The 10,443-nt window shown below is 44.0% G+C and overlaps 1 protein-coding gene across 1 annotated transcript in view; it reads right to left on the bottom strand.

Moving 5' to 3' along the window:
• Positions 1-10,443, bottom strand: part of PM20D2 (peptidase M20 domain containing 2) — a 68,610-nt gene that overhangs the window by 20,371 nt on the left and 37,796 nt on the right. Inside the window, exon 2 of the mRNA XM_023517707.1 lies at positions 3,503-4,162. Coding sequence (XP_023373475.1) covers positions 3,503-3,967 — 465 coding nt within the window. The 5' untranslated portion in view covers positions 3,968-4,162. The remainder of the gene's footprint in view (positions 1-3,502; positions 4,163-10,443) is intronic.

Below are 10,443 nucleotides of genomic sequence, written 5' to 3'. Positions count from 1 at the left end.
TATTGAACTTATGCAAATAACTGTATTGTCAGAAATTAAAAATACTTACAAATGGCTTGTACATTCTGGAGAAATCAAGGAGAGAGAAAAAATACATGTTTTAAATTCTGCTCCTAAGTACATACATTGTTTGAAAAGCTACAAATAGCTCAAAAGACAGAAAATGGTTTTCTTAAGTTCTGGAAAACAGAACACCGAAAGAATCAACAATATTTCAAACAGAAAGCCATAACAAACTAGCCCAGTTTCACGTAACTGATTTCTGCTCTGTTTGAAGTTAGGTTAGCAATACTCATAGACATGTTAACTTTCCAATGAAAGTTCCAAAAATCTGCTTTTAGTCCTAAGGTAGTCAATTTCCAAAGACATCATGAATTTGAATTCGAGAGAATTCGTCAGCCTCTCTTAGTATTTCTTTTTGTTTTTAGGATAAACTTTGGACTCAGTCAGTTACATAAAAACACTTTCTTTTTTTAAATGAACTAAAATTATTGCCAACAATATATATTAGGACAGACCAATGCTTTATAGGTGAGGACAGACCAATGCTTTATAATATTGGAACATATATATATATATATATATAAAACCATACAAAATTAATCACCATTTCATATTTGACAATGTTTCCTATACATTTTTAATAAATCAAATAAGTTTAATTTGTTTTCCTATGACTTTCAGTGGTCTTAATGTTTTAAGAAGACCAAATTTAGAGTTGTGTCTTTTTGGGTTTTTTTGGTTGTTGTTTTTGTTGTTGGCCCGGGCCAAATTTGAACCTGCCAGTCTCAGTGCATGTGGCCAGCACTGCAACTGCTGCACTATGGGCGCCAAGCCCCAAATTTAGAGTTTTGATTTTGGAAGGTTTGTCAAATATCAAAGGCCTAAAACATTGGTACAAATAAGATTATAAGCCGAAAGATTTTAAAGGAAATACACAGTCAACTGGATCACATGTAAATTCTTTCACAAATCCTCTTTTATGAGCTTCATTTAACCTGCACAGACAATCTACAAACATTCTAAACCTCCTTTAACTTTTGCCCTGCCTTTCACTTTCTTACACAATCATTCTGTTTCAGGACAAAATTTATCACACAAGATTCTTTCTTTACACAATGCCATTCTCCTTTCTGTCTAATTTCTCTTACTCTCAAAAACTCCCACTTTCCACAAAACAGTATCTCAGGTCACTATGAAGTCACCTATTCACTCGGCCAAACTGATAATTAGAAGGTTTAAAAAGCAAGAATCTTATCCTTTCACACAGACTCAGTTTCCCCAACAGTTTAAACAACCAAATTATTCCATTTTACAAATGAGAGACATTTTATCAGATATAACATTGATACAGGATTTTCCCACTCAGGGCTGGACAGGTAACCCCCATTTTTCAGGCTCAAATGAGCTCAGACATCAGACTCCCGTCTCCAGGTACAAACCCTCTAAGCCCCAGCAAGGTCAAGAACAAAACAAACAGAAACCTTTTGGATGGCTCCACCCTGATTAAGGAGTACACACCCTAATCCTCTCCCCAGGCAAAAACTGCAGCAAAGACCTAATAACCTTGTCCAAGGTGAGAGGCTGCATTCATTCATTTGCTAGAACACCCATTCAGTTTGTAAAGGTATTTTTCCAACTACCAAGTCCTGGCCGAACTATCTCTCAGGGCCAATTATTTACCCCTAGACAAAAGACTCAAGCAGGAAACCTCCAACCTGGGCCTCCTCCCCTCTTCCAGAGGCTGTTCACTTTGGAGACCTGCCCCATCCAGCAGGAGATTTACACTCTCTCCCCCAGATTTTCAAGGGCCATCCAGAGCTCACCGGACTGCCGAAACCGCAACACTTTCCAAGGCATAGCCCCCCTGCCAATAGCTCTGGCACTCTCCACTCCCTCTGCATGCCCCTCAGTCCAACAAAATCCCATTTTATCACGGGCTTATTTCTCAAATTCCTGAGACCAAAGCCTCACTGAAGAAATTCCAGTAACAAAACTACAACATCCTTTCTAATGTCTTTTCATTTTCCCACAAGACCCACACGACCACCGCCAAAGACAGAAATCGGGAAAAACCTGGAACTTTGTTTCTCTCAGAATAGCCAGGGGGCAAAGGTGGAGCAGGGAAGAAGGGCACACTCACACATTCGCTTCACCCCATGAATAGAGAGGGGGCATGAAACCCCACCTATTGTCACCCATCTCAGTCACTCTCCAAACACTCACATGCACACAACTCCAACCCATTTCTTAACCTGGGCAGCCTTGATTTCCCACTTGCACTGCCACTTAGCCATAGGAAGCAAACCAACACTCCCCTAGGCCCTGTGAAGGGGGGGTCCAACTCTACCCTCAGAGTCACACCTCTCAACAGACTTGCCAGCAATCTAATGCTCAAGGAGTTGATCAGGCTCCTTCTTCCACTAAAACTGCAGTGGGAGCCCCAGATTGATCTTACCTTGCCTTAGATGTCTCCCTGGATAGGTACCTGTTCCTGCAAGCCAGTTCCTCCCGGTGTTTGACTCCTTGAAGACCCTCCATCCGGGTCCTTTCTCACCTCGGGGTCCTTTCCACCCAGTCCAGGCACCTACACAGGGAGGCCTAACTGCCTCCCTGGCAAGCTCAGGGGTTCACATCCCCAGGCCTATCAGGGGCCCCCACGTGGGTGTCCAGAGGATTGTGGGCAACTATCACCTGCATGTTCTTTCCAAGGGTGATCTCGCTTCCCAGTTAGGGAACCAAAAATATTGCAGGAAGATGAGGCCCAACAGAGAAAGAGCACCCAAACACCACCTCTATAAAAGGGCTTTATTCACCAGCCAGAAGCCTACTGCATAGAATTCCCAACGGCCACGCTCCAGACTGGCTTGGTCTTTCCCTTCTTATTCACAGTCAAAAAGTTCCACCCCACAGGTACTCTTTTCATTGGCCAGTTTGAATCAGGTGGGAGATAACTATTCCAGCTCCTACAGAACTACAGGATTTCACAGAACTTGGAAATTTCCAAGTTCCAGGAAGTTTACAAATTCCCAAGAGCTGAGTCACCATGGAGAGGACCCTGCAGGTGTATCCTTATGGTCTCCTTGAGAAGACTTGTTCTAGACCTCAACCTTCTCCCGGAGCCTCTCTCACCTACAAAAATTAGTTCCTCTAGAGATGGCACAACCTGGTCAGCAAGTTGCAGTTGCCTGTTAACAAATGTAGCCGGTAAGGACAGCCAGGCTTGGTTCTAAATTCTTTCTAAAGGGAGAATATACTGAGCGCTTTATAATCACAGGCGAGGAAACAAATGACTGCGTAGCTAGGTTGGCAACACATAACCTATTTTTATGGGGGATTCTGTTCTGCCTTTGGGCCAGGCTCATAGGGCAGAGTCCCGGCCCAACACCTACCCCGGGGCCAAACGCAGCAGGGGCTAACGGGATGCACCCGGATCCCACCTTCCCCAGTCGCTCCCCGCCTGGGTAGTCGGATGGAGTTCCGCGCCAGGGCCCCGCCTCACCTTCACGGGCGGAGGCGGCCCAGGGAGACCCTCCAGGGCCCCCTTCACACCCAGCGCAGCCGCCGCCCCGACCTCAGCGATGAGGTTATGGCCGCAGGCGTGGCCGATGCCCGGCAGCGCGTCATACTCGCAGAGGAAGGCCAGGTGCAGCTGGCCCGGCGCGGCGCTCGGCGCCCGTCCCCTCAGCGGCTCCCACTCGGCGCGGAAGGCCGTGGGCAGCCGGTAGTGCGGTTGCACCGTCCAGGACGCGGCTGGCAGCTCCTGCTTGAAGAAGCGTGTCAGCATGCGGTGGGCATGGTGCTCCTCGTAGGCCAGCTCGGGTTCGCTCCAGATGGCGCGGCTCAGAGCCCCCAGCCGCTCGGCCGCCTCGTCGATGCGCTCCGCGGCGCGCAGCTTCAGCAGCTCCAGCTGGGAGACCCCTTGGTACCCGCCCGCCTGCACCGGCCGCTCTTCCCCCGGCCCCATGCTATCCAGAGTGGGAGACTGCTAGCTCCGTCGCAGCTGGCTCTCTGCCAGCAGCTCCCCGCGCCTGCGTACAAGGCCTCCGGAAACCTGCTCCAGGAACACGCCCGGGGCCGGGCAGGTGCTCCGCCCCAGGGTGGGGCGCCGCAAAGAAGGCGGTGCCGGGCAACGGGTCTGTCTGCTGTCCGCTTGGCTCCGCTGCGAATAAAAAAAGAAAAATTAAAAATTAAAGAATTATGTTCTAAAATCACTATCACTTTTTTACTGTTGCTTATTTCCCACAGCAGCAGAATGAGAAAGGCTTTATTGGTTAACAACCGTCAGAGACAGGCCAAGTGAAACACAGAACTGAAAAACGCCGCTCTCTTTTCTAGTGATATGGGTTAAAAATTGTACTAGGTTTTCAGGTCCTGAACGAGGACGTCTGAAATACTGTACAAAGAGCTCTGGTATGTGCACCCATTTTCGGTCCCTCCCCGCCCCTTTCTCCCTGTCCTTGTATTATCCAAAAGCTCGGCAGTTTTCTCATTGGAATTTACTGATGTCCAGAACAGCACCTGAGTTACAGAGGAATCTCTCAGTATGTGTGAGCTACTATATCATAGTCTATCTGAATGGAGTCGAGCTAAGAATTTGAACATACACCGAGGCGGGCGGGTTCGAGACCAGGCGGGGCCTGCCAAACAACAATAACAACTACAACCAAAAAATAATAATAAAAAAAAATAACCGGGAGTCATGGCGGGTACCTGTAGTCCCAGCTACTTGGGAGGCTGAGAATCGCTTAAGCCCAGGAGTTGGAGGTTGCTGTGAGCTGTGATGCCACGGCACTCTACCCAGGGTGACAGCTTGAGACTCTGTCTCAAAAAAAAAAAAAAAAAAAATTGAAAGGAGTTTAAAAATAAGACGAAAGTGTTAAACAAAAGATATATGGTAATAAATTTTCAGACTATTTTGTTAATTTCAGCAGTTGTTTTGAATAGTAAGGGCTTTGAAAGGGAACACTTGACTAGTTTCATTTACAATTTTAATTGACACTAAACTCAAGTAACATGATCTGTCCAGCTGGTGTTCACATTATAACTGGGTTTTAAATTACCCCGTAGAAGAACTTCCAGGTTTCATGCTCTTGTTTATCTCCTGAGTGAAGCATGTGTTTGAAAAACTGGTTGGTGATACGCCTGTTTCCACTGCAAAGGTTTATAATCTCAGGTTTCCCACATACGAGCCAAAAGCTTTCATCAGGTTTTCATACACTACTATCTCTTTCCTTTATTTGTAACAACTAGGTTAAGGGGGACAATATGCTCATATAATAAGCCAAATGTAATTTTTGAAAATAAGTCTAAAGGAAGACAACATGTTATTAGACTGGCAACCACGGTTCTACTATACATGCTGAAAACAGCAGGAGAATGTCACATTGTCATTTGGAAACACTACCTTCTCAACACCCTAATTGAAACTCCACTGTAAAGGCAACAAATATGTTCTTAAATTAAACTGGCTGTACTTAATAAACCCTACTCTGGTATTCTGGCAAAAATTCCCTTCTGTAACCATGAGATTCAATATTACCATGCTCGGTGGCTGGGGAAAAAAGAGCCTAATGGAGCAAAAACAAGGGGTGAGATTCACAGAGCACTTTGTGCCCAGAGCTGTTCCAAGTACTTAAATATCAACTCATTTAAGCCTCACAGCAAAGTAGGAGGTTGTTAATGTAACATTAATAATGTTACTTATCTTCCCTTTACAGATGCATGTGGAAGACCACACATGCACACACACACACACACACATAGCAGGTGGGTACAGAAGCGGGTCTGGCTGCAGCAGTTACTCTCAGTCACCATGCTCTACTGCTGTGTAACAGACATCCATATTTGTAAGTGCATCTACAACTCATCTATTCATACTAGAGCCCACAAGGACAACTCATTTTGGATAAACTTTACTGCAGCAACTCTGCCGTCTGACATCAGCAAACCCGTGTTTGCTCTCATCAGACAGCAATAAACATCAGCAGAAAAGGAATACATATACAGATTGTAAGCTGGTCATGACAGTATGTGCCTGTAGTCCAACTATTTAGAAGGCTGGGAAGGACCACTTGAGCCCAGAAGTTTGAGGCCATCCTGGGAAACATCATGAGACTTTCAGCTATTAAAAAAAAAATAATAATAAAAGAGTTTTTGTACAAGCTGCTATTTATATTGCTTGTTATTCATTAACAAAGCTGTCACTCGAGGTGAAGGAAAGATAGATTTATTTCAATCTCTGCTGCTTCTGGTATACGTGTGTGTGTGTGTGTGTGTGTGTGTGTGTGTGCGTGCCAGTACTGGAGCGTATGTATGTATTAGATTTCTGCTGTTGACACCTTATAGTTCTTATTTATGGTATTTGGCACCCTTGAATTCATTTATTTATTAAATTCTGAAGGCTAGGTGTGGTGGCTCACTGTAATCCTAGCACTCTGGGAGGCCAAGGTGGGCCTTGGTGGGAGGATTGCTTGAGCCTAGGAGTTGGAGATGGCCTGACTCTGATCTTAAAAACAATAGAATAATTAGCCAGGCTTGGTGGCTCACACCTGTAGTCCCAGGTACTAGGGAGGCTGAGGTAGGATGCTCCCTTGAGCCCATGAGTGTGAGGTTGCTATGAGCTATAATGACACCATAGCATTCTAGCCTGGTGATAGAGTTTTACTGAATGCTGTGTTTAGGGGAGAGGGACGCATGGAGAAAAGGAGGAAAGATAACAGGTATTAGTGTTAACAGCTGAGTGCATGGGAGTAAGTGGCTGGGTGTGTGTTAGACACTGGGTGTGGGGGGGTGCTACCCTACAGGATACCAGCTAGGGCGCTAAAGAAGGTGCATGCATATGTATTCACTGTGCATAATGGTTATACTGACAGGAGAAGTAAATCATTGAAGGATCGAGTGACTTGGAAGGGGAAAATTTAAGCTGGGAAAGCAGCCCTAGAAAACAATAACTAAGGGGATGAGCAAAAATGTGAAGTGAAGTGCTTCGAAGGTCTGGTATTCATTTATCTCTTGAGCAGCATGTACTTTATCATAATAAACTATATCTCCAGGTGACGCCTGTGGCTCAAAGGGGTAGGGCGCCAGCCCCATATGTCAGAGGTGGTGGGTTCAAACCCAGCCCTGGCCAAAAAAAAAAAAAAAAAAAAATTCTCTGATTAAAAACTATATCTCCAAATTTTTAGGCCAGATGTAGTCTAAAATCAAAAAGTACACACCTAGAAACTAGAAGATAGAAGAGGATGCAGGGAGCAAACTAGGAATTTCCAAGAAAATGCACTAGAGGGCAGCACCAGTGGCTCAAAAGGGTAGGGCGCTGAGCCCATATGCCGGAGGTGGCGGGTTCAAACCCAGCCCCGGCCAAAAACAGCAAATAATAATAATAATAATAATAATAAAATAAAAATAAATTAAAAAAAAGAAAATGCACTAGACAAACATTAATACAATTACTGTGTCTCCAAAGTCTTCCGCATAAAGCACCTTTCCCCTCTGCCTTTGCTACAAGATGAGGGACTGAGAAGGAAGTAAGAGATACTGGTAGAAACTTCTGCTGATCAGAAGATAGGAAAGCCAAATTAAGTCCTTCTTACTAGTTAACATTTTTAAAATATTTACTTTTTGTAAATATAACACAAAATAAGCCTCAAACAGTTGGATAAATTGAAACTGGCACAATGCTAGAACATTTAATGGCTGGAAAGGAGTGCCAGCAAGAGTCTCAAAGCCAGCAAAATGCTGTCCATATTTCTCCCACAGCATCGTGATTTCCAGGTTAAAAGGTCGTGGGGGACCCTAATCAACTATAAGGATAGTTTCTAGCTTGGTTGAAGTAATAGCTGAGGACATTGAAATATTAGCGGTTATGATAACAAATTTTATGCAAGTCTGCACTTTAAAAACAGGCCTCTAAACTGTGTATCCTGTGTTAATGTAGCCAAAAGGCCCAGGGAGCTCATCCAGGCCATGGCACTAGCTGTGTCTCCTCCCAAGATTCAGGTTCTTTTTTCACTTTGATTTAGCTGATCCTGGATGGGGAGAAGAAGTGACAGGTGCAGTCGATTCTGGTTATTTCTTCCCATCTCCCTCCTCCCTTTTGCTCTTTTATTTTCTTTTTAAATGCCATTTTCTTTAGTTCTGATTTGTCTGTGTAAAACATTATAAAAATTTCCTGGGCAGTGCCTGTGGCTCAACGAGTGGGGTGCTGGCCCCATATACCAAAGGGAGCGGGTTCAAACCCAGCCCCGGCCAAATTGCAACAACAACAAAAAATAGCCAGGCGTTGTGGTGGGCGGCCGTAGTCCCAGCTACTTGGGAGGCTGAGGCAAGAGAATCGCCTAAGCCCAAGAGCTGGAGGTTGCTGTGAGCTGTGTGATGCCATAGCACTCTTACCAAGGGCAATAAAGTGAGACTCTATCTCAAAAAAAAAAAAAATTCCTAATCTGCAAAATGGAGATAATGGTATCCATACAGCAAATTCACCAGTAGGTTGTTGGGAAAATTAAATAAAGTCATGTATGTAAACATTGCAAATAGCAGTGCCTGACATGTTCATGTACTTGCTCCAAAGTATTAGCCATTATTATTAGTATTATAAGTATTATTCTTTTAAATACTCTCACCATAAAAATTGAAAAAGCCCATAAAATACAAACATAATAAAATTCATATTTGAGTTACGACTGCATTCACACAACTACTGCTCTGAAGTAACAATCACTAACACCTGGGTGTGTGTGTGTCCATGCTCCCCCTTCCCAGTGCCGGCCCACTGCTCTTCCTCTCTCCACATGTCTGTGTGCACATATGCCTGCATGGATGCAACGAATACAATCTGTTTATGACTGGGCCCTTTAAAAATGTAATTATTATGGATATGTTGTGCCCAGATCACGATGTCCCCAAGAACCACCAAGGAGCCAAGGTCTGATGCAAAAGCAGGAGAGTTTTATTCAAGCTCTCGAGCCTGGGCCTCCAGTATACTGGCACAGCGAGATAGGGCTGAAGGCCCCTGTTCTAAGGGAGAGGAGGCTTTTATGGGTGAGGGGAAGGGAAAAGGAAGTGACCTTTATGTGAGGTCATGCACCTTTCTGATTGGTAGGGGGAAGCCTCCTGACTTCTGAGAACTTGAAACTTAACTTCAAGGAAACCGAAACTTAAGCTTAAGATGACGTCAGTCTTGTTCTTTCAGGTACATAATAGTTGCATATCTTCATAGGGTACATGAGATGTTTTGATACAGGCATACAATGTGAAGTAATCGAATCAGGCTGACTGGGGTGTCTATCACCTCAGGTTTATCATTTTTTTGTCTTAGGAACATTCCAATTCCACTCTTTTAGTTATTTTAAAATACACTCTTATTGTTGATTATAGTCATTTTGTTGTGCTATAACAAACAAAATGACTAGATATATTGTTCATCATATCTAACTATATTTTTAAAATTTCAGGCTCAGTGCCTGTGGCTCAAGTAACTAAGGCACCAACCACATATACCAAAGCTGGCGGGTTCGAATCCAGCCTGGGCCTGCCAAACAACAATGACAACTGCAGCCAAAAAATAGCTGGGCACTGTGGTGGCCATCTGTAGTATCAGCTACTTGGGAGGCTGAGGCAAGAGAATCGCTTAAGCCTGGGAGTTGGAGGTTGCTGTGAGCTGTGATGCCATGGCACTCTACCCAGCGTGACAGCTTGAGGCTCTGTCTGAAAAAAAAATTTTTTTTTCAGATTAATGAACTATTGTGCCCATTATCCATGCCTACTTTGCTCTAACCCTTTTACCATTCTCAGCCTCTAGTAACTATCATTCTATTCTCTGTCTCCCAGAGATCAATTATTTTTAATATTTAGCTCCCAAATATGAGTGAGAATATGTGAGATTTGTCTTTCTGTTCTTGGTTTATTTCCCTTAACATAATGTTCTCCCATTCCATCCATGTTGTTGCAAATGGCAGGATTTCATTCTTTTAATGACTGTATAATATTCCATTGTGCTTATGTACCACAATTTTTTCTTTTTTTTTTTTTTTTTTTGCAGTTTTTGGCCAGGGCTGGGTTTAAACCCGCCACCTCTGGCATATGGGGCAGGGGCCCTACTCCTTTGAGCCACAGATGCCGCCCAGTACCACAATTTCTTTATCCATTTATCCATCAATGGACACTCAAGTTGATTCCAAATTCTGACTACTGTGAATAGTGCTGCAACACACATGGAAGTGCAGATGTCTTTCCATATATTGATTTTCCTTTCTTTGATACATACTCAGCAGTGGCATTGCTGGGTCATATAGTAGTTCTAATTTTAGTCTTTAGAGGACCCTCTGTTTTGTTCTCCATAGTGAGAGAACACTATAGAGAACACTTATGGCTCACTATAGAGAACACTTATGGCTCACTGCAGCCTCCAGCTCAAGCAATTCTCTTTTTTTTTTTTTTTTT

Source organism: Otolemur garnettii, unplaced genomic scaffold (genome assembly GCF_000181295.1).
Source record: "Otolemur garnettii isolate 467f Iridium unplaced genomic scaffold, OtoGar3 scaffold00118, whole genome shotgun sequence".
Taxonomy (NCBI): domain Eukaryota; kingdom Metazoa; phylum Chordata; class Mammalia; order Primates; family Galagidae; genus Otolemur; species Otolemur garnettii.
This window is presented reverse-complemented; position numbering and strand designations above follow the sequence as displayed.